The following is a 23,571-nucleotide window of genomic DNA, read 5'->3' as shown; positions in this document are numbered from 1 at the left end:
ACATCCATCTAGAATTTCCGTCGTCCAAGTGTCGGCTTCCAGTCGAGCGGGTGTGTCTCTTCCGTGGCATTCTCATCCTGCTTCCAGATTTTAATAGACTTGTCTGACTCTCCAGTGATGAGACGCAGGCCGGTCTTGTCGAATGTCGAGCACATAACACCTGCTTCGGCTTCGAGAGAACCCGGCTGTGCGATACTTTCGCCATGCTGGAATCGGTGGCCTGTCTTCCAGTCGTAGAAAGAGGCCTCGCCGTTGTCGCTACCGGCAAACATGATGTTATCCTCGTTTACAGAGAGTGTGTTGATGATGCTGTTGACTGGCGAGAAGTTCTGCATGAAATCGCCGTTCGGGCATAGCCATTGTTTCGCCGATTGCGCCGATCCAGATGCAAATGTGAATTCCGTGGGATGTGTGGCAAGAGAGCGAACCGATTTCTTGTGATGTGTGAGAACCGTACGAGTCTTTCCAGCGACCAGGTCCCAGAGTCGTATTGTGCTGTCCATGCTTCCAGACAAGACTTGGGGCTCGGCTTCTTGACATTGAATCGAGGATATGGTTCCCTTGTGGCCTCCAAGAACATGAATGTTGCTGCGCGAGCGCATATCCCAAACGCGGACTACACCATCTCGTCCTCCGGTGCAGAGCACATCCACAGTCGGGTGAAGCGAAAGCGAGTAGACTCCGCTCAAGTGGCCGTGGTAATGTCGAATGACTTTGTTGGTCTCGAGATCCCAGCATTTGACCATCTTGTCTTCTCCGCAAGAGAAGAGATACGGATGCCTTGGGCTCACTGCGAGTCCTCTGACTGCCGAAATGTGTCCTGTTAAGGTGATCTTTAGTTGACCGCTGGCCAGATCCCACAGCTTGATCGTTCTGTCCGCGGCACCGGTCGCGAACCATTGGTTTCCAGGCTCCATAGCCACCGATCGCACCTATACGTAGTCAGCCGCTGTCGCTCTCTTGTAGAATACCATCGTATAACTTACCCATCCCATATGTCCGCTAATGACCGTCTTGACCTTCCATGGCGCATGCCAGTCAGGCTTCGCTTGACGAACCACGTCTTTCCTGACCAACGCGCTCGACGTCTGGTCTCTGCTTGGCGTAGGTCCATGAGCGTTTGGTGCAGCGCCCTTGCCTCCCGCCCTCACTGCCAACTGCATCGACTGTGCATCCCGCGCCTTGTCCGCCTTCTCTGAGACACCATCAATCATCTTCTGCATCTTAGGATCCGAGGCCTTCTCTTCAGCGTTCTGTGCCTTGATCTTCTTGCGTCGCTCGGCCGCTGTAGATGCTGCGCTGGCCATCTTCGCAGCTAGTGCGGGTGGTAGCTCGCGCACATGCTCATATTCGTTGCGAATGCGCGATGCGACGCTGGCCTGGTCTGCGGCGGCCGAGGGCGCTGGTGTGGTTGGGTGTATCGAGAAGCTGCCATTCGAAGCGTGGTCTAGCGCCGCTGATGACGCGAAATCGGCGGCGAATATCTCGCGTGTTCGCTTCGAAGAAGATCGAATGAGCTGTTCCGCCGTGCTGAGAGGTCGCGAAGCTGCGGTTTCGGCCATGTTGGCGAGGTTATGTGGAGGAGGGGAGGATTACTGCCTCAATATTAGCTGCGGCTGTTCGCGACTGAGGCGACAGTGATAAGAGAAACTCACGTGTTGACGTATGTGGTGATGCTGAAGGCCAACTGTTGGTCGTCGACTCTCCATCGCGAAGTTTCACTAGCGCGCCTTGTGACATAAGCCGAGCTAAAGCCGAGCACTATCTTATCTGATCATCTCCGCCGCGCAAACACTCTCTCACCACGGTGTCTACCACCCAGAACACATCTTGCTACCTTAAGTATTGCTTGGCTCGTCAACATATTTATCGCACTCCGTACGCAATCTTTACAGCTTTCTGGTCGCTATCGCGGAAATCGTCAAAATGGTTGCTACCTGGGCTGTTTATTGTGGTAGGGCGGCCCCGTCTAGGACACGACTTTGAGATTGTAATACTGCAGGTATGAACGATTCTTGGCGAGGCAGAGTATGTGGTTGTTGTACCTATCTCCAGGCTGAATGTGTGTCTTGACCCTCGACTGCTTCACGCCGACCATCAATAGCGCCTGACTACAAGCAGCACCGTATCTTTTGATACCAAGCGTACACCGATGCAAGCATCATATCATACTCATTGTTGACAGTTAACATTAATAACCGTATGACTTTGGTCTCCGAACTACTTTGGAAAGTTGATTTAGGTTGTTGCATACAAACAGCCGCACGCCAACACGAAATTCCCAACCCAAGCTGCTACACACGAAAAGACTCATCGAGCTCGAGCGCGAAAGCTGAACGAAGTCGACAAGATATCATAACACTATTGCTTTCGACTAAGCGTACCCCACCTTTCCGAGATCTGGGAGTATCTCAACAAGCCTTGGAAGCAAAGAATCTAGGCTTCGAGTAAATGACGGTGGTCTATGGCGGTTGGGTGGAAGGTCCAATGCACAAATCCCAAGCGGAGGAGCCGACTGGTCTTACTCCGCAGCAGAGAACCCAGGACGCAATGCTGGGAGCTCAATGGGGTTACATGACCGGTAATTTGTACGTAAGAGCCCTCATCTGGTTATTCACATGGGTACCAACTTCGGATCGTCCAATACTCGTCGTGGCTAGACGATCCAATGCCCAACGCTCGCGTGCACACATCAGAATGTGCGGGACATGCAGGGGATGCGAGTGAGCCTCTCCTTCGTACAGCATGGCACTGTAATATTGCGCCGCAAAGCTCACATGTCAGATGCTGTCAGCACCGCGCACATGTTTCCTGCATCGCGACCACGTTTATGACTGCGCAAAACTGTCGCGAACCTGTGGAACGCAAAATCCAGCGGTCACGGCGACGATGCTTGTTTCCCCAGATCTTCCGGGTTCTCCGCTTCATAGCTCCAGGATTGCGCAAAAGCAGCTGAACGGCGCGCGGTCAAGCACATGCTGCCGAGGAAGTTGTATGGAGAGCCAGACCGAATCGTCAGATCCTTCCAGAGGAGGAAAGCCACCTCCGCACGAAATGACGCAGGAACGGTTAAACCCTTGCACTCCAACAACAGGGTCGTATTGGCGGCACACCCACGACAAAGTAACTCAAGAGAAAGTGTCCTGTGCCTAGAAGTAGGTATTTCGTGTCTTGAGGATAGGAGTACACAAGCATATTTCTTACAGCCGCCTAGACACACGAATGCAGGTACAACAGGGCCGCCAGTCTTACGCCATGCCACCGTCTTTTTGCCGGGAATTTCGCAGACAGCGGTGGACGTTCGGATGGCGCATCCGTTCGGCGGGTTAGCCATGTTCCTGCGCGACCGAGCTTAGCCAAAGGGTGTAAGCATGGATTATCCCGGATGTTTGGCCGAGAATGGTCGAGATGTCGCGGGGTTTGTAACACTGGATCCTGCGCCATATATCGATTTCTGTGTCGCATCTGCGCTTGCCGCCATCCAATGGCCACCCAGCCGGACTGGAGATGAAAACTTTGACGATTGAGGATCTGCGCAAAGCGACGATACACATAGTGGTTGGTTTTGCCTCGTCGCATGGCTTCACAGCCTCAGGGCTGCCCCGGATCTTCTCGCTTCGCACTAGTCCCGGAAGCGATTAGATGGGAACGGCCGCACCGTCACTGGCCTCACGAGACCCAATCAGCAAAAGCTTCTAGTCTCTACGGCATGGTTCTTGGCGCCTTGATCAATTCGATCCCTGTTCAATGTTGGAGCTCGCCGTCGCCCAACACCAATGCTCACCAATGATGTCCAATCGACGATCGGATGGCTTCTTACTCGGTTCAATAGCACTACACGCTCCTCGCAATCTCTACATGACACTCAAGAAGATGTAGAGAAAGTTACGCGGTACCATCTCCTTTCTTTCAATCTTCATGATTCACGACCATTCGCTGGCAAGGCGCGCCGCGCCTAGTTGTGTGGCAATAGACTCTGCCCTCACAAGTCCGGCCTCGACGAGCCGCAGCTAGCGATGCGTAGTCTGGGGTAGTGTCATCACGCGCTACCACATCGAGCAATACCTCCAGGGGCTGCTTGAAGATCTCGAACGGGGGCGAACAACACGCCCAGTGTGGAGCCACTTGGGTGCTAGCTTGTTTCTCACCTGGACACGGGTGGCCTACGGTTCCGCTTGATATAAAGAGCTTATGGGAGCCTCCTGTTGGTTTTTTTGCAAGCTTCAACTGTCGTTATACATACATCAAAGAACTTTCACTACACCGATCACCGTATCAACACCAAGACAACCGTCAAAATGAAGACCTTCACCATCGCTGCCTTCGCCGCTCTGGCCTCCGTTGGCTCTGCCCAGCTCAGCAACATCCCATCTTGCGCCGTATGTCATTCCATGATCGCCTTCACACTCATCTTAAACTAACACTATCCAGCTTCAATGCTTCCTCGCTCCCCTCCAGAGCGACGGCTGCTCCTCCCTCACCGACTTCGAGTGCCACTGCAAGAAGGGTGCTGAGCTCCTCGGCAAGGTCCAGCCTTGCGTCCAGGGTGCCTGCGAGCAGGACGACCAGGCCAAGGCCATCTCCGCCGTCCAGGACACCTGCAAGGCTGCTGGTGTCCCCATCAACATCCCCGGTGCCAGCGCTGCTCCCTCCATGGCCAGCTCTGCTGTCGCCAGCGCCACATCCGCTGCTGCCTCCATGGCATCTTCTGCCGCTGCCTCCGCCTCCTCCATGGCTTCCTCGGTCATGTCTGAGGCCTCCTCCGCTGTCGAGTCTGCCGCTTCCTCCATGGCCTCCGAGATGTCCTCCGCTATGATGACCGGTACCCCCACTGCCAGCGAGAGCATGATGAGCATGACCCCCTCTGCTTCCATGTCTGAGTTCACCGGTGCTGCTGCCCAGGCTACCCAGGCTGTCGGTATCCTCGGTGCCGCCGCCCTTGCCATGCTCGCTTTGTAGATACCCTCAGGCCCTTGGTGGCAAGCATGAACGGATTGACTGGTTAGTCATGGTCAGGATGTAATGGAATCACGTTGGGATGGATGGATTGAATCTTGTATTACCACCTAAAACCGATAATGCGATACCTAATATTTCGAACTTGATCCTTTTCTCTCATTTCATTATGTTGTGTTTCTCTCTACATCTGATGACTTTCCTACCCCGTTACCTCGCTGCTCACTTGCAGTGTTTGTAACGCGTCAGAATCTCCCGGTGGCTGTTTGTATTCGGTCGTACCGAAGCTGAAAAGTTGCCCAGTGACGTCAGAGTAAGCACCATCGTGTTGCCGAAATGAGAACACAAGGGTTACCATGCCTTCGTTCGGATTGAAGCTACCCGCACTTTTAGTGTCTACAGACGCTACGCATGTGTAATGCACCCTTTTTATGCAATTTATCACGATGCCCTTTTACCGATTCACCGCCGGGGAAGCGACGGAGGCGCTCTCGTACTGCTATTCTCTTGCTTAATTACCGTAGACGGCCCTTACTCTTAGCTCAGCTCTTGCAGGTGTTATTGTGTCGTCAGCCCGATTCAGTTGAACACGCTTGGTGTTTGTTGATAAACATCACAGTCGATCTCATATACGTCAAGAGAGCTTGGGGGCTCGACGGACGCTGCGGAGGATCCAGTACCTAGATATCTGCCCAGTTGTTGGGAAACATAGTTGTTGCTGGACAAGGTTGCTCTGGAGCTCTTCCCATTGCAACTCTGTGACAGGTAGCTAGCCACTTACTTGTATCGTGCGAGGCATACTGCTGGAAGAGAACAAGCCTCTCAACATTTAAGCGACGGTTCGACAACACGCAGCTGCGTCGTCTCGCACACCACCAACTACTCAGCTTGAGTGACAAGGCCATCAGTTGCGCAAAGCAGGACCACAAAACTTTGGTCCATGACCTGCGCTTACTCGATTGAAATATACGATCCTAAAAAAGGAAAACTACCCCAGCGGAAGTCTAGATCGCGTGCATGCTGCAGGCGCGACGTTAGTAAGCGTTGTAAAGGGTAACTACTCGCTGCAGCAGACAAGGCAACCGCACATGTTTAATTCGTGACGTCAATTCCTGCGTACGTAGATAGCTAAAAGGGCGCTGTCGTGCTTTGAGATGCAAGTGAGGGGTCACATCACGTAGAGAGCGGACGAGCGTAGTTGCGACATCGCCAACCTAAACATTCGCAACCCTTCCTAGACATTCATCATGGCCTCAGAACCCGAACCATGCACAATCTCAGTCCCCGATTCCGCAATAGAAAAGCTCAAACGAAAGCTCTCAGATGCCGACTTCCCAGATGAACTGGACACACCCGACCAATGGCCCTACGGCTCACCCCTCTCCGACATCAAGCGTCTAGCAAAACACTGGGAAACCAACTTCTCATGGCGAGACGCCGAATCCAAGATGAACGAGCTACCCAACTATCGCAAGAAACTTCAAGTCGACGGGTTCGGCCAAATCGACATCCACTTCGTCCACAAGAGGAGTTCCAATCCCAATGCCATACCCCTGCTCTTCAGCCACGGCTGGCCAGGCTCCTTCCTCGAAGTAACAAAATTACTTCCGCTTCTTGAAGCTGGCGAGAAAGAAGGGAAACCCGCGTTCCATGTTGTTGCGCCGTCTCTACCGAACTTTGGGTTTAGTCAGAGGATTAGCAAGCCTGGCTTTGCGTTGTCGCAATATGCGGAGACGTGCCATCGGTTGATGCAAGACCTTGGATACGATAAATACGTTACGCAGGGTGGTGATTGGGGGTTTTGGATAACGAGGTCGATGGGGTTGCTGTATCCTGACTATGTTCTCGCGAGTCACATCAATATGGTGCGCGCGCAAGCACCGACGTTTACATCGCAGCCTGCGCTTGCTCTGCAGCACGCCATTACTCCTTACACTGAAGCTGAGGCCAAAGGAATCGAGCGCTCAGAATGGTTTCTCAACGAAGGTCAGGCGTATCGCCAGCTACAATCTACCAAGCCACAGACGCTCTCCTACGCATTCGCTGATAGTCCCGTGGCACTACTGGCATGGATCTATGAAAAGCTGATCGACTGGACCGACGGCTATCCCTGGACTGACGACGAAGTACTCACTTGGGTTAGTGTATACTGGTTCAGCACTGCAGGACCCAATGCGCATGTCAGGATCTACTACGAAGCGCAACACAATCCTACAGATCTGATTCCGAATCGAGAGCGGACGACGACGTGGATTGATCGGGTGAAGTTGGGTGTTGCGCACTTTCCTAAGGAGATCACTGTTGTGCCGAGGGTGTGGGCGAAGACTTTGGGTGAGTTATCCTTGCGACGATGAGGTTGGGGCCTATACTGACTGAACTACCACTAGGTCCTCTTGTCCATGAGAGTGTTCACGATAAGGGCGGGCATTTCGCTGCACATGAGAGACCGGATGTAATCGTTACGGATTTGCAGAAGATGTTTGGGAAGGGCGGGCCGTGTTACGGAATAGCTCCAGGAAAGTCGGGTTATTGATATGGGTTTGTACATAGAAACAATTTCGATGGAATGATATGATGACGGGAACTATTTTATGTGATGTCATTGTTTGACAGGTGCCGGCTTGATTAGCTCAGCTGTCGAGTCTCGAGCGCCTTCGCACGAGAAGTCAAACTCGACCATATGTGCATCTGTTGGCTTTTCGGCCGTGCATTGCGTGATCTTTTTGGCTTCGTCGTGACTTCTCAATGGGGAGAGAACTCGTCCCGGTGTTGGATCGATCTCATCTTCAGACACCAATGTCGACCGCGACAAGTCCTTCTCTGCCGCCGACGCCGAAGAATTGAATGTAAGCCAGTGGATTATAAGAGCATCCCAGCAAACGTCCACCAAACAGATCGCAAGGCATATCATGCCCAGCTCTTCGCCCCTGGTAAGGAAGAATTGTACCATATTCGCCGCCGTTGGTATCTCTATCAAGAGCGACCCAATGATGCTCTTCCACAGCAGTGTCTTGATGTTCTTCCTAGCTGGCGTATCCTGTCCTCCATGCACTGTGTCCTCATTCTGACTCGACTTCCTTTTGAAGATCCTGGAAAGAGTAGATGCGCCGGGCAACCCTACGACCGGATAGAGTAGGTAAAAGAAGACCACAGTCAGAATAATATTCGTAAAGCAGTTGACCACGGTAAACGGTATCGATGCGATGCCGCGGATGCCAAAGTGGCAGCGTCCGTCCGATTCGTGCAACTCGGTGACGTGATTGAGATAGGAGTTGATGGCGACAGTACCGTACAACACGACGATCATGGCCATGCAACATAGATATATTTTGTCTTTTCGCCTATTGACGAAAGGCGCGCGGACGACATGGATGCGTTCGACCAAGAAGATATAGCTGCCATGTATTAGTGAATGACCGGGTTTCGTCGATGCACACTTACATGATAGCTTTGATCAACGTGTAGAAGATCAGGCAAACCCATGTTCCCGCAACGCAGAGCTCGTAGGTATAGAGCCCCTGGCCTGCCACAAGAACGGCTGAGCAGATGATGAACATCAAGACCAGTACGTATAGCATGAAGACAAGCGCAGACATGAGGCGATGCTTTCTCAAAATGCGGCGTTTGAGTTTCTCGAACCGCGAACCTATGGTCTGTGTCAGAAACTGAACGCACGACTGGTCCAAACTTGATGGCGTGATGCATGTTACAAAGGCCATCGTCTGCCTTGAGATCGATCGGGTACGGAAGAAGAACTTACCCAGTAATAGTGAGCACACCATCATGCACAACAGCGATATGATCGTGAAGATCGACCTATCCCGTGGAAGTTCGCCATTGTCGATGAAAACGTTCGAGTTCCGAAATTCCTCTTGCCGCACCTGTAGGGGGAGGGCTTGAGCAGCGAACGTCTGCATCAAGAAAAGACAGGCGAACAGCCTCATTCTTGACAGAAGTTCGGAACCGATATCGAAACGAGTCGTACGCGTTCGCAGAAAGAAAGACGTGATCAATAATCATTCAATTGGGGATCCTTGAGTCCTTAACTGGACCCTTTTCGCGACCTGACATCTGTCTTGGTCCCACAAAATGACGCTCCATTATTTTCTTCTTGCGTAAATCATATGGTCAAGCCTATGATCGACCGGGAGTTGCTAGGGACTGTGGCGCTGAGGGCGATCGTTTTGCTTGACTTCCAATGTTGCGTGAGGCTGATTGGGTTTACGCTAGTCATGCGGAGATGGGGCCGGCTGGCCGATGCGGCCTCGAACGCGAGATTCCCGGTGAGAAATCCACGTGCGTGCCGCTGCTCCCGTTCCTAGCAGCTGTTGGATGCGTTTTTTCTCAAATATCTCCGTCAGGGACAGGGTCGGTATTAGAGGCCGATGTGCATTTTGCTTTTTCTACCTGACAGGTGTCATGGCTCGCTCATTCTTACCAGATGTCGCGATGTCTCAACCATGCATCCTTCACCCATTCGTACCCCACGTTGTCGAGCGGAAAATCCTGTTGGCTTCCCCTGGCGAGGATCCTAGTCCAATGTCTAACTGGATCTCGTCCCTTTGGAGCCAATATTGCCGTATCGGGATTGCGACAATCCGCCGAACGCCATTGCGCCATTCTCTTGCTCTACTGAAAGATCCTGATCTTGACCTCCGAGGGTGCGTTTTGCCGATATTGCAACGGCCTGTTCTTCGCTCACGAGCAACATCTCGTTCCATTCCAGGAACAACCATAGCCAGGATAGAGCAAATTCGATGTTCTCTGAGACAGGTGAAGATGTGCTCAGCAGGACCTTGCACGTCTCCTGTCTCCTTCAAAGAGACAGCTGGTTGAGCTGAATAGTACACAGCCCTCAGATCTGGCAGGGGTCGCAGGGATGCTGAATCATAGTAGTCTGAACGAGTGGCTCCGAGGAACGAGCTGGGCAGATTGACTTCGGAAACTCACGAACAACTGTGGGGACTCTCGTAAACTTTGCCTACACTCTTCGCACGTTCGTACCCCACGCCGTGGGGTGCAAGGAGCATTGCGAACCCTCGGCCAGAGGTGGCTATACGAGCATGTGATTGATACAAGGTCGTTTTGGTTGATAATCGCTGGTATATGCGCGCTGCGAGAGCATCCTGAAACCCCTGCTGGTATCCACGGGGAATTTCTCGTCACAGCCCATGTTGCTGATCACACTTCTATCCAGACGTAGAATTTGATCCCCTAACGGCCAGAGAATGTTGAAAAGATGCGCGCGATCTTCTGGTTCGGCGTGGAAAAGGAGCTGCGGCAGGTCAGTAAGCTCTTGAAGTGGGCGTGTGGTAACTGACTTGTTCGCCCAGTGCGCGTTCAATCAGCTCCTCCCACGAAAGCTCAATGAAGACATCGTGAAACCGGCCTTCTCCGACTGCAACTAGTGGTAATATAGTGACTTTCGCTTCGTCACATATCAAAGTAGGAACACAGCCGCGTTGCAACCTTGGGAGTGAAGGTTGCCAAATGTGGTGTGCGTGTGCGATGCGCGTCCCGGCGGATGTCGCGCATACGCGCACGGCGCGTCGTACTAGGGCGAATCTGGACTTGCCGGATCGCTGATCTCCGAAAGCATCTATGTAGCCATCCACTCACAACTCTACAACTGCACCTCAACCAATAATGAGTGGCGATACAAGATTGAAAAAGAAGCGGAGAGGCGGCCCGCGCAGTAGAACAGGTATGTGCCGTGATCTATGAAACTCTGCTGCGATGCTGAGATAAGCTAATGCCATCAAGGTTGGTACGTCTGGCTGCTATTTTCATCGCGAAAACCTGTACTTCTGGCTGACTGAGTCGCTCCAGCGCCACCTGCAAACGCCGTCACACTCGCTGCGATGAAAAAAGGCCAGTATGCGGGAATTGTGAACGCCTCAACCTCGACTGCGAGCTATCCGAGGAGATCGTATGGGCTACTCCTCGTGTCGATACAACACCGGACGAACCAAACAATGATGCGCCGCTTCTCGTTGACGTGTTTAGGACACGAATGAATGATCTTGACCTTCCTGAAAACTCTTTGTCAAATCAGAACTACATACCTGCTAATGGTGTCACGACAGCAGGTTCCGACGAAGCGAACGGTCCGAAGAAGGTACGCTTGACACCAGAAAGCGCCTTTTTACTCCAGACCTATGTACGCACCGTCGCAACATGGATGGATATCTTTGATCATGCCAGCACCTTTCAGCACAAAATCCCACAGCTGGTCCTCAGATCGCCGCTTCTGTTTCACTGTGTATGCGCCTTTACCGCCAACTATCTTGCCCTTTCCAATTCGAGCCATGATCCTTCTTGGCAAGTCACAGCTTCCAAGCATTATGGCGAATCGTTGCGCCTACTCATAGAAGCTTTGAGCATGCCTTCGCACGAACATGCGCTTACCGCAAGTATGCTGCTCTTGAGCTACGAAATCCACGGAGCTTTGCGCTCTGAAGACTATCGGCGACACTTCCTAGGCCTTACAGTACTAATCAAATCACGACATGTTACTGCACAGTCAAGCGGCACTGATCTGGCCAATTTCTGGATCTATATCCGACACGAGATCGTTGTAGCTATGGCTAGCGAGCAGCCTCTGATACTAGACCCTGCAGAATGGGAGGTGTCTTGGGTAGAGGGTGAGACTAGAGAAGATGTTTTGGGAAACCACGTTCTTTGGATATTAGCGCGAGTTCTCAATCTCATTTTTGGACCAGATGGACGAACTGAAGCAGGTAAAGAGCAGCGCCAAAGCTTCCTGCACGAGATCGAAATGTGGCGAAGGGGGCTTTCTGACACGTTTGTTGGTATTTCATATGGGGAGAAAGACGAAGATGGCTTTGGCAAAGTATACTTCCCAGTGGCGGCCGCAGCCGCCACAGCGTTTTGTACGTTTATAGGCGCACGTAGCGCTCAACATAATCTAACGGGTTCAGGGTATCACATAACACATATTCTGCTTTATGCAGAGCCAGAGCTTCAAGACGAGGCATACATTCCCCTGATTCAGGAGCAGGCTATGGAGATTACCGACATAGCAATTTCAGATTTCCCCCCATCGCTGATGGTATTCTCTACGCATGGTCTTTTCTATGGTACGTATCCATCCTTCCGGCTGTACATTGTCAAATGATTTTACGATCATAGCGAAACGCTCGCTGATACGTTCCAGCCGCGAAACATATCCATGGGATCTCAAGAAAGGCGCGTATCTGGAACGTCTTGAACGAGGTTGAGCGGCAAACTGGATACAACACCAGTACGACCGTGAGGCTTCTCCAGACCTTGGTGGAGGAAGGCGCGCAAAGCCATAGCGCAAGTATCTTGTGAGCGATTCCTCATGCTTCGAAACGAAAGCCATCGTAGTTCACCAGTCTCTGCCTACCAAGTACCTGGAGAATGGCCGGCATCGGACCGAGCCGCCTCGTTGGTCAGCTGCGGGCTGAAGCGAAGCCAACGACTGATCAAGCATTGACTGCGAGGCTTCTGGGGTGATGATGGGGTCGGAAGTTTTCATCCTATCGCATTGTCTGGGTGTAGCGACTTCGGTCACACCCCAGAGTAGTGGCGCGTAGAGCACACCTCTTACTGGTAACCATTGCCGTCACCCACCCCACGTACATCCTCAGGCCCAACACGGATGCTGGAAACAATTCAAAGACATCTCCAAAGACATCTTCAAGGATATGGTCAATCACGATTTCAAATTTCCTTATCTATCAGGTTTCGTTCCAAGACAGAGCTGTGACAAGATTTGGCATGCGCAGCCGGGTTCTGGCGCACGTCGCGAGGCTGCGCCGCCTGCACAGCCCGCGAACAGTCGGGTAGGCAGCAGCAACACAACCAGTCGAAAGATGTCCCTTGTTCTAACAAGCGACTGGGCAGCGCAAATCAGCACCCTATTCGCGACACTTGTGAGCGTACCGCATGAACTTGTTCAGCTTTTGAATATCGACAACGCCACAACTTCGTTTATGCGCGGGTAGTCTCAGCCATGCACCACAGGTTGTTTCGCGCAGCCTCCACGAGAGCGTTGATGGGACGTTGGTTATATTCGCCACTCCAACCGATTTCAAAATGCCATATTCATCATTCTTTCTCACACCATTATGGCACCTCCACTCAATTCTCAAGATGATCGTGCAGCGTTCGTTGACGCTTGTATTAACAAGCGTAAGAAAGCGATGCATGCCTGGGAGTCACTTGGCTTGATCAGTGAGAAGTTACACGATGAGCAACACGGTTACTTCGTCAACAAGGAGAAGGCAGATAAGGCTAACGAACTGCAAAGAGTGGTGGAGGGAATAGCAAAGTCGTTTGCTACGTCGTATCGTGGCACCATTGAAGAGCTCCATGCTTACCTGGCTGAAGAGAATGCCTTCTCGGAAGACGTTCTCCGGCTCGGACAAGAATTCGGAGTAAAGATCTGGGGCCGTATAGAAGACGGCGAAATACGCTCATCAGGCGAATCGCAAGGGAATGGAATCGAGGAGCAAGACTGGGACGACCCAAAAGACCGCCAGAAGTGAGCACTTGATGCGTTATCATCAATGACTCTGTTAACTTGCTCTCAGCATTCTGTTTTACATCCGATGCTGGATCATATGCACCGTGGTCAGAGAGTACAGGGCGACTCCACGAAAAGGGAAAGCAAAAGGTCGGACTCGTGACCTGAGTCCATCTCAAGATCAACAGAATGAAGATACCGTCGAAGATCTCGCAGAAATTGACAGCCCTAGAATCATAGGCGGATCGTTTCGGGCGCCAGAGCCACCACGTATGTATCCTGCACCGGAACCACGCAGAGATACGGCATCCACCAATGTCAACGAGAAGGCTACAAGCACTAGTTTCACCTCCGTGAATAACACCACCACACCGAGTAAGAGGAAAGCGCAATATTCCCACGAACGAACACCTTCTGGGAAGCTTCCGAAGCCTTCAAAGGGCGGTCGAACGATTCCTGTCCTCACTAATCAGTCACGAGATCCCTACTCGATCCCCATATCTCCTCCCGCGTTCTCCCCTATATCCCCTCCCGCGTTTCCGAATCTAGGCCGCTCATCGTTTCAAAGACGAAGAGAGACCACATACGACTCAGACGCGACTTGGGCACCGCCTCGTGAAGAAACCGCAGACGCAGAAACTGTGGTTGATGCGGAAGAGGTCAATCCCGGAGAAGTCGGTAAGTTCATTACTCTGACAGCAACACCGAACATTGAATCTGACCCTCATCAGACTCGCGCATCCAGAACGACATCGCCACATCCAATGCAGATGACATGCAATACGAGTACGATAACGACATGAACAACGCCGCCGGCCCATCGGGTACCTATCAAAACCCGCTCAGACAAGACTCGGTCATACCAGACACACAAACGCAGAACGATGCAGTAGACACTATCATCTACCCTCCAAGTGGCCAAATCATCCAAATCGACGAAGACACATCAAGCGATGCATACACCGACGCCATAATCCGCTCTCTCATTTCCGACCCCTCCCCCACAACCCGACAAACGCGCGTCTACCGCCTCGAACTCTATAGACTTCTCGTTTCCTACTTGAACGGTATCAAGAACTTCGATCCCACCAACTACGACTCCGCTGCGGAAGAACGCATGGATTTTCTACTCAACCAATTTCACTGCACCGATGCTGATGCCTGGCATTCTGATCATAACGACAGCGCACTTCGCCTACATCTCGCGTTCGAGAAGTGGATGAGCATGCGTTACCGTCTCGCCGCGTTTCGCAGCGTGACGGGATATTTTGGCCTGCCGGGGAGGCAGTGGGAGGAGTTTCTGAGGGGTCTAGATGATGTGCCGCATGCGGAGGCTATTTTGGCTTTTGTGGATCTGAAGGACGCCGGGGATGGGGAAGAGGGTGGGAGGGTGCTTGGTGATGGGTTTGATAATGATCTTATGATGATGTTTGATGGCTTAACGAAGTTTCAGGACTGTAATGGGCCGGAGGCTTTCAAGGGTGTAAGGAAGTTTAATGAGAGGTTGTTAGTGTGGTTCAGGGATGAGTGAACGGGTGGAGGTAAACAATAGACAAACCACACAGAAGACGTAGCTGAGACGATACATGATGCGCTTGCTAGTTTGAACACCCTCACCATGTTAAGGTGAGGTAAAGGCATCGGGCGGGATATTGCAAATCCGACCTCTTCGTCCATGACCAGATCACCCAAAGCACACCAGGTAGTACGTCATCATGCATCACAAGGCGTGCCACAACGCCAACCCACATGTCACCTTCTGACAGTACCTGACAGTCACAAACTTGCCTCCTCTTTACCATTCTCTATCCAACCGTCTAAACAGACCTTCGTACCCTCAACCCAATCCACGTCATTTGCCGTCTATACCTACACAATGTCTTCATCCACTCCCCCCAGCCCTCTCCTCCGTCTCCCCAAAGAACTGCGCTACGACATCTACGACCATCTCTGCCGCCAGCAACCCAATCATAATCGGACTGCGCGCCCACAAGAGCGACTAATCACCTACATCGACCGGAGCGCACCAACCGAGCTATCTGTGACGTGTCGCTTTCTCTGCGACGAGATACGCGCCTACTTCTATTCGCGAGTCACCTTGAGTTGTTACCCACTTAAAAGCTCGTGCATTTTCGAAAGCTCGATCGAACCAATCGCCCTCCGCGCCATCCAGAACGCGAGCAAGATTTGCATATGTGCATTCTGGAATACCCAAAAAGATGGGGATGTGATTGATAAGCACACACTGCCGTATAGCATGAACGGGTGGCTTGCGGATCTAGTCGACTTGCTCCTGAGAGAGGCGAAGATGTTGGAGGTAGTCACGCTGCATGTATACAACGACATGCCGCTTGCGGCAAGTTGGGAGATGAAAGAGTGGATGTTGAAGCCGTTGGAGAGGATGGCTGGGAGGGTGAGGTGGGGGTTGTATCTTGTTTGGGCTAGGGAGGAAGAGGAGGCTGAGTTGAGGGAACGGCTTACTGTGTTTTTGAAAGAGATTAATGGGGGCGTGGCGCCGGTTGTGGAGCAAAAGCCTGCGCTGGACCTTGGGCCGGATAACTGCTGCGTGTCATGACAGGTCTGGTCATGGACAAAGAGGTCGGGTTCGCGATATCCCGTAGCCTGACCTTCTTAAACAGTGCAACCAACAGTAAACTATTGCATGCGTCATTGTCACTAGCAGGCCATAAATGACTCAAAGAGCACAACATTGAGACAGAATCATATAATTGTGGCATTTTCCGTAATTGCTCCAACGCCATGCGAATGCAACATCATATCGAAGATGAACAATAATACTGTAATCTAGCTCCACAGCCTCAGCGTCCCGTCCGCACCAGCCGACACACACCACGGCTCCCTGGGATGCCAGTCGAGACCCATAACACCCAACCTGCTCTTGACCTTGTGTCCGCGCAGTACCTTCAAAGGAACAATTGTAGCGTTCTCCATGAGGTCTCCCACAACCTTTCCGTGGAAAATCTGGATAGTTCCGTCGTCGGAGGTGTCGGCGAAGAGGGGCAGACCGCCTTGGTGGAAGCGCACTGAACGGATGGCTTCCTTGTGGAAACGGAGGGTCTTGTAGGGTTTGTTGGAGAGGTCGAGGTCGTGCCAGAGGAGGCGCTGGATGGGAAGTTAGTGAATGCTGTAACAATACTTCTGGACACGGAGAATTTACCTTATCGTATGTTCCGACAATGATGTTGTCACCACCGGGGTGCACGTCGATGGATGAAATCCATTTGGCACCTGGTTGCAGGATCTTGACGAGTTCCTGCTTGGCGAGATCGTAGCTGCGGATGGTGTTGCGGGTGGCCACGAAGAAGATGGCTTTAGAGGGGTGGAATTGTGCGGTTTGCGCGATACCCTTGAGGCGGCGGAAGGGGAGTTGGGTGAGATGTTTCGAGACGGTGTGGATAGCTACTGCTGTGCTTTGGCCGCGAGGCGATACGGTGGCGAAATAATCTCCTCTCCTGTGCCAATTCACTATCTTGACTGCTGCTCGGACTTCGATTTGGACGAGAACGCCCTTGTTTTCAAGACGGGCTCCTGGACGGCTCCACTTGCCTGGTGCTGCTTTGGGCGCCTCGCCGAATGTTGTTGTCGTGGGCTTCGAGGCTGCGTAACCCCAACCGGCGTCAAGAACCTCGCGACTGGCTTGCTCTATGTCCGGTGAAAGGAGCGTGAAGGGTACGATCAGGTAGACGTTCTCGCCGCAAGCAGCAGCTACCACGGATGTCTCCTTAGTGGGTCTCCATTGTACTGCATCCACAGCCTCCTCATCTGATAGCTTTGCGTTCCAGACCTGGCGACCAGTCAATAGCTCCCAGACCCTGACGTAGCCGTCGTCACCTCCACTGGCAACAAAGATACCGTTAGGATCAACCGAAACACAACGAACACGTCCTTCTTGTCCGCGGTATATTGCTGCGCATGTAGTCGGGAAAGGCTTGAGCTCTTCAGGGTTCGGCAGCTTGGGTAGCAGTGATTCAGGGTCGATGTTGAGTCGGTTTCTCCGGATACGGGGAGCCAAGTAGAGATCCAAGCTTCGCTCAAACCGTTCTTTGACGAATGTCTCGTAACCGGGAACCTTGCGCAGGGCATCGTAGTTCTTGGGCAGGAAGTCTGTCTCCCGCTCCTCATCGTCTTGCTCCAGCCACTTCTGCTCCTCAATCTTATCCGGTAGGTACTCGGGCGGTGGGTGGTAACTCGCTTCGTAGCCAGGCGGAGGCAGCTTGGGCGCGGGAATGTGCATTGTGTTGTCAGGGCGGGGCTTCTCGTCGGCCCATACGTCAAAGGTGAAAACGTCTTGCTCTTCCTCCTGCTCCTCCGGTGCCCTGTATGGCTTGATGCGGCCTTCCCTAATCGCCTTAACAATCTTCATGACGCGCTTTGCTTCGTGCTTGGAGGGGATGAATCGTCGCTTGGGCTCTGGCGCAGCGCTCAGTGGCATAATCTCCGTGTTGACGCCAGAGAAATAGGCGACCATCTCTGGGTATGGGTCATAACCATCTTCCACGATCTCGTTCCTTGTAAGCCTCTTGAGCACATCCAGCTCCTCGGGCGACAGGTTCAGCGGCTTTCCTGTCTGGGGATCCGTCAAGCCTGTCCAGCCCTTTGGTATGTCGATGCTGTCCAACAGCGCATCCAGCGCCTCTCCCTTTGCCGGGCGCATGATCTTCTTGCCGTTGATATCGTAGCCAATATGCGGGTATTCATCGTAGTACTTGAGGTCGATGTTGCCGATGGTGTTGGTAGCTTCGGCGTCAGAATCGTCGGATTCGTAGACTGGGTCGATCTCTTTGTAGATGTAACGAGTGTTGCCGTGCGCATCGGTAGTGACAGTGTAGTTGGGCTTCAGGTCTTCATCGTCTTCTAGTTCCCCATTTGCGCCACCCACGTCCAGATCCATCTCGTGTGTAGGTACTCCATTCTTCTTGCGCAGTGGAACATCCGAGGTATTCAGGTTGCGCATTTCCTCACGAATCTGCTCTGCATCGCTATCTTCCTCCTCCTCTTCATCTTCGTCGGAAAGACCCTCAATCACACTGCTAGCATCGGTATCGGCGCCTTCATCTTGGCTGTCGTCCGAGTCGTCCTCGGAATGCGACAGGATACCCTCGAGCAATCCGTCGGCCAATTCACCTTCCGAGTCACTGGGCTCAGGCGCCGGGCGCGTCACTACCTTTCTCTTGCGCGGGTTGACTGACATTTTGGGCGTTTGATGTTTCCTCCTCACGTTCACCGCGGACTGTCGCAACTTCCCAAAAATTATCGCTAGCGTCCAAGATTTCGGTTTTAGCGCGTCGCACGTGCCAGGCTGCCATCAGCCAAGCATATCCTCGGAGACTCTCCAGCAACTTTATCGCAAACTCCGCAACTCCAACTCTCTGTTTACCCCACGCAATTGCAACCACCACCCGCATCTGCTACGCCAAGACGCCACCCCAGACTGATTGCAGCAGTAATTCCACCGACTCACCATGGCGACGCGCCACTCTGACTACGATCGTAGGCGCCATTCCCCGCGCCGCGACCGCGACCGCGGAGATCGTGGAGACCGCTATGGCGAAGGCCGCTTCAGAGACGACCGTGACCGCCGAGACCGCCGCGATGACCGTCGAGAGCCTGACCGTCGAGATCGCGACCGCGGCGACACGTACCGTCGACGATCGCGCTCCCCGCCTCGCCGCCGCGACCGATCCCGTGACCGAGGAGACCGTGCCGACCGTGGAGACAGCTACAGGCGCGACCGCGACGGTGATAGAGACAGGCGCCGCCGCTCTACTTCCCGCCGCCCTGGTTCCCGTTCATCTGCTACACCTGCACCAGGCTCAGACAGCTGGAGGCGCGATGACGGCAGACGCGACGACAGCAGGCGCGATCGGCTAGATCACTCCTCGCGCGACGACAGGAAGAAGGACCCCGAGACACAAGCCAAGGACAAGCTTGCAGACCGCGCTGCGAAGCTGGCTGAGTGGAAGAAGCTCAATGCCGAGCGCCTGCTCAAAGAGAAGACCGACACACCCGGCTCCGGTGCTTCGCCAGCTGCCACTGCACCTGCAACCCCGTCAGTCACTGCGACGCCCCCACCAGCTCCGGCGTCTGAGGCCAAGCTTGTTGATACCGCTAAGACCAAAGTCATTCCGCAGAAGAGTGCTACTGAGAAAGTCAAGCAGAAGCAGCCCGAAAAGTCGACCTTCAGACTGGATGCTTCCGCCGCAGCCCGTCCCCTGGACATGGCCAAGCCTGCAGGCAAGACTGTCACCAACGCTAGCAGTATGTCAATCCCAAACCCTCTTTTCCTGAACCACAAGCTTACACGTACAGACGTTCCCATTGTTAAGGGCAATGGTAACATTGGCTCGTTCGGTCTCAAGACTAAGACTGCTGCTGAGACCGAGGAAGAGAATTCCAGAAAGGCATTGCTCGACGAGGAAGGCCCGACCCGCAAGCGCAAGCTACAGGCTCTCCCCGAATTCGACGCCAACGAGGCACCTCTGCTCGAAGCCGACGGCGACAACGCGGACTCTCCAATGAGCGACATCGGCAGTGATGACGAGAACAACGCGGAGCTTCAGGCTCGCCTTGAGAAGCGTCGCGCTGAGATCGCCAACGAGAACCAAGAGGACACTGCCATGGAAGAGGCAACTGCTGTCGAAGCCCCTGCCGACGACAAGATGGAAGTTGACGAAAATGCAGGCGCCGAAGAAGATGACGTCGATCCTCTCGATGCCTTCATGGCCGATCTCACGGAGCCACAACCAAGCCGCGGAGCTCCTTCGGGTCAGACTATGTTTGCTGACGAGCTTGAGACTGTCGAGACTTCCGTTGAACATGAGGACCTTAACGAACTTCGCGCTGCCAAGAAAAAGAAGAAGAAGGAGGTGCCTACCGTCAACCACGATAAAGTTGAGTACGAACCGTTTAGGAAAGACTTCTACACTGAGCCCTCCGAAGTTGCACAGATGACACCTGAGGAGGTCGCAGATCTTCGCCACGAGCTCGACGGCATCAAAGTCAAGCCTGACGACGTTCCACGTCCTGTCACCAAATGGGCGCAGATGGGCCTGCTGCAAGCTACTATGGACGTCTTCACCAAGATCGGCTACGAGAGGCCTACAGGTATCCAGTCTCAAGGTGTACCCGCAATTCTCTCTGGCCGAGATCTCATCGGAGTCGCCAAGACCGGTTCTGGAAAGACACTTGCATTCGGTATCCCTATGATTCGCCATGTCCTTGATCAACGCCCACTGAAACCAACTGATGGGCCTATCGGACTGATTCTCGCCCCAACCCGAGAGCTAGCGTTGCAGATTGTCAACGAGCTCAAGCCATTCCTTGCAGCATCGGGTGTTACCATCAAGTGTGCCTATGGTGGTCAGCCCATCTCTGAACAAATTGCTATGATCAAGCGTGGTGGCATCCACATCCTATGTGCAACTCCAGGCAGAATGATTGATCTGACCAACGTCAACCAAGGACGAGTGCTTTCTTTCCGCCGCATCACTTACGTTGTCCTTGATGAAGCTGATCGCATGTTCGATATGGGCTTCGAGCCCCAAGTCATGAAGATTCTTGCGAATGTACGTCCTGATCGTCAGACTGTCCTCTTCTCAGCAACTATGCCCAAGAACATGCAATCTTTGGCTCGCAAAGCACTGCACAACCCAGCCGAGATCACCATCGGTGGTAAGAGCAAGGTAGCTCCCGAGATCACTCAAATCATTTCTGTCGTACCGAACAGTTATGAGAAGAAGATCAACAAGACTCTACTGTATCTTGGTCAGTTGTTCTCTGAAGACGAGAATGCCCAGGTATTGATCTTCACTGAGCGGCAAGAGACAGCCGAAGATCTTCTGTCCAAGCTTTACAAGTCTAAGTATTTCTCTGTTAACACGATTCACGGAGCTAAAGATCAGACTGATCGTAACGAAGCGATCAACGACTTCAAGCAAGGTGTTCTTTCCATTCTCATCGCCACTTCTGTAGCCGCCCGTGGTCTTGATGTTCCCGGACTGGCCATGGTATTGAACTTTGATTCGCCAACCCATCTAGAAGATTACGTGCACCGCTGCGGACGTACCGGCCGTGCTGGCAACAAAGGTACCGCTGTTACGCTTATCGAGAACCCCGGTCAAGAGCGCTTCGCTCTTCACATCGTCAAGGCACTCAAGGAGAGCGGTACAGAAGTGCCTCCAGAGCTTCAGGAGATGGCTAACACATTTCATGAGAAGGCCAAGGCAGGTACCGAGAAGTACTATGGCGGTTTCGGTGGCAAGGGTCTCGACAAGCTCGATGCAGCACGCGCACTTGAGAAGAAGCGCGAGAAGCGTCAACTTAAGCTGGAAGGTGTTGACGAGAGTGAAGACGAAGAAGAGATTGCACCACTCATCAAGAAGCCCGAGGTCGCTGGCCCAGCTGGTGTTGTTAACGCTTCTGGTCCTGCTGCAGCTGCCGAGGAAGATCAACCACACTGGATGAAGCTACTGAACAGCAAGATCGTGGTCAGCAAGACTGAGCGTCCCGACGCTGCCGCTTCTGGCAAGCCGATGACCGCCCGCGAGCGAGCCATGGCCGCTGCCTCCAAGGTCGATGGAAGGCTGAGCAAGAAGGGTATGATCCACGCGGGTCAGCCCATCGACAACAAGGGCCCCGATGCTGGTCTCTACCACTCTACCATCGAGATCAACGACTTTCCTCAGAAGGCTCGATGGGCCGTCACCAACCGCACCAACGTCGCCAAGATTCTGGAGCAGACTGGTGTTTCCATCACGACCAAGGGCAACTACTACCCAGCTCCTAAGCAGCCTGGTGAGAATGATCTACCCAAGTTGTACATTCTCGTCGAGGGTGACACCGAGAACATTGTCACTCAGGCTATGATGGAGCTCACTCGTCTTCTGCGCGAGGGAACCATTGCAGCTGAAGATGCCTCTGCGACTCGTGGTCCTACCGGCCGTTACAGTGTGGTTTGAGAAGTTTTACTTCCGTAAGGTATGCTCGACACTTTTTTCTCTCTTTCCAGCGTTTCTTTCTGTTCTTTCAGCGTTGCTTTCTTTTCCATGGCGTCAGTCTACTGCATTGGGAGGAATGGTCAAATGGATGGATGGGAAGGGCATGGGACGGAGTTGAAGGTTTCGACAAAACACGGTCGTGCTACGATACATGCCTCCGGGCTGTACCAAAACGTAAGTTCTCACCTCATTGCTCCATTCAGAGTCTACGTTGATTTACACAACCCGTCACAGGTCTTCACTCTGCTACTGAGCCTCCATCGGCAGCGATATCATTGTACATTACGGGCTCGGCCACACGGTTCGCCGACATGCGATATGCGGGAAGGGGAGTGGAGGCTTGACTCTGGTAGTTCTAGTAAAACATGTCTGGTACGAAGGAGTGGGGTCTTGACTCTGGTGCTTTTCCGTGCAGCCTGACATGGTACGAGAGTGTAGCTTAAGATAACCTTCCAAATAAGAGGCACTTCTGGCTACCACATGAACTTCTTCGCGTGTTCCTAACCAACCATATCTCGCACTGTTTACTCCAACTTCTCTGGCGGCCCTGACTCCCGATCTCCGGAGACGTGAAACTGCATCGCGACCTCATAGCGGGCCTCTTCGCCGATCCTGTATACTCCATCAATAAATCTCTCCTCAACATCACCCTTTGCGCGATGATCAATACAAGCAGACGCGAACCGACATTTATTCATTCATTCCTCAGACCCAAATCCGTGGTACGACTACGCCGTATTGCCCTGAACACTGATGACGCAGCTCTACAGGACCCACGCCGCACCGCACTGACGCCATATCGCCTCCAAAGCTGCAGCTGCAGCTGCATCATCTGAAAAAACCCTCCTCGGGGGTATATCCATCGGAATATGTATGTGTAGGTGTAATGGCGCCATAGCTGCATGTCGCATATTGCATGCTGCATCTCCCACTCCCACTCCCACTCCCATCCTCCCCTCCATCCTCCATCCACCTCACCTCGCGCCGCAACACTGCATATCTCCTTCGCGTGCATCTCCGCCTATTTTAGGCCGCGTCCAGGACCACCTGCAGGGTCGATACATGTCTTAACCTCGCGAAAAGCGA

At 53.0% G+C, this 23,571-nt stretch overlaps 7 protein-coding genes across 7 annotated transcripts; 4 read left to right on the top strand and 3 right to left on the bottom strand.

Moving 5' to 3' along the window:
* Positions 1–8: 8 nt before the first annotated feature.
* On the bottom strand, positions 9–1,562 carry PRP46 (pre-mRNA-splicing factor prp46; the record flags this gene model as incomplete). The annotated part of the gene is made up of 2 exons (XM_049393675.1): positions 9–932; positions 987–1,562. 2 exons carry the CDS (start codon positions 1,560–1,562, stop codon positions 9–11), a joined length of 1,500 nt encoding a protein of 499 aa, XP_049238609.1.
* Positions 1,563–4,298: 2,736 nt separating this feature from the next.
* J4E84_011120 (uncharacterized protein) lies at positions 4,299–4,959 on the top strand (the record flags this gene model as incomplete). The annotated part of the gene is made up of 2 exons (XM_049393674.1): positions 4,299–4,379; positions 4,432–4,959. The coding sequence occupies 2 exons, from the start codon at positions 4,299–4,301 to the stop codon at positions 4,957–4,959; spliced, it is 609 nt and encodes a 202-aa protein (XP_049238608.1).
* Positions 4,960–6,203: 1,244 nt separating this feature from the next.
* Positions 6,204–7,489, top strand: J4E84_011119 (uncharacterized protein; the record flags this gene model as incomplete). The annotated part of the gene is made up of 2 exons (XM_049393673.1): positions 6,204–7,287; positions 7,344–7,489. The coding sequence occupies 2 exons, from the start codon at positions 6,204–6,206 to the stop codon at positions 7,487–7,489; spliced, it is 1,230 nt and encodes a 409-aa protein (XP_049238607.1).
* A 526-nt stretch (positions 7,490–8,015) lies between these two features.
* On the bottom strand, positions 8,016–8,552 carry J4E84_011118 (uncharacterized protein; the record flags this gene model as incomplete). The annotated part of the gene is made up of 2 exons (XM_049393672.1): positions 8,016–8,073; positions 8,398–8,552. 2 exons carry the CDS (start codon positions 8,550–8,552, stop codon positions 8,016–8,018), a joined length of 213 nt encoding a protein of 70 aa, XP_049238606.1.
* Positions 8,553–13,070: 4,518 nt separating this feature from the next.
* J4E84_011117 (uncharacterized protein) lies at positions 13,071–14,999 on the top strand (the record flags this gene model as incomplete). Its single annotated transcript, XM_049393671.1, has 3 exons — positions 13,071–13,486; positions 13,581–14,146; positions 14,200–14,999. The coding sequence occupies 3 exons, from the start codon at positions 13,071–13,073 to the stop codon at positions 14,997–14,999; spliced, it is 1,782 nt and encodes a 593-aa protein (XP_049238605.1).
* Positions 15,000–16,273: 1,274 nt separating this feature from the next.
* On the bottom strand, positions 16,274–18,680 carry ERB1 (Ribosome biogenesis protein erb1; the record flags this gene model as incomplete). The annotated part of the gene is made up of 2 exons (XM_049393670.1): positions 16,274–16,591; positions 16,647–18,680. The coding sequence occupies 2 exons, from the start codon at positions 18,678–18,680 to the stop codon at positions 16,274–16,276; spliced, it is 2,352 nt and encodes a 783-aa protein (XP_049238604.1).
* Positions 18,681–18,951: 271 nt separating this feature from the next.
* On the top strand, positions 18,952–22,446 carry PRP5 (pre-mRNA processing RNA-helicase; the record flags this gene model as incomplete). The annotated part of the gene is made up of 2 exons (XM_049393669.1): positions 18,952–19,747; positions 19,799–22,446. 2 exons carry the CDS (start codon positions 18,952–18,954, stop codon positions 22,444–22,446), a joined length of 3,444 nt encoding a protein of 1,147 aa, XP_049238603.1.
* Positions 22,447–23,571: the final 1,125 nt, after the last annotated feature.

This window comes from Alternaria hordeiaustralica, assembly GCF_023758085.1.
Source record: "Alternaria hordeiaustralica strain BMP 2776 chromosome Unknown scaffold_61, whole genome shotgun sequence".
Taxonomy (NCBI): domain Eukaryota; kingdom Fungi; phylum Ascomycota; class Dothideomycetes; order Pleosporales; family Pleosporaceae; genus Alternaria; species Alternaria hordeiaustralica.
Note: the sequence above shows the minus strand (reverse complement) of the source record. Positions and strands in the feature narration are given on the sequence as shown.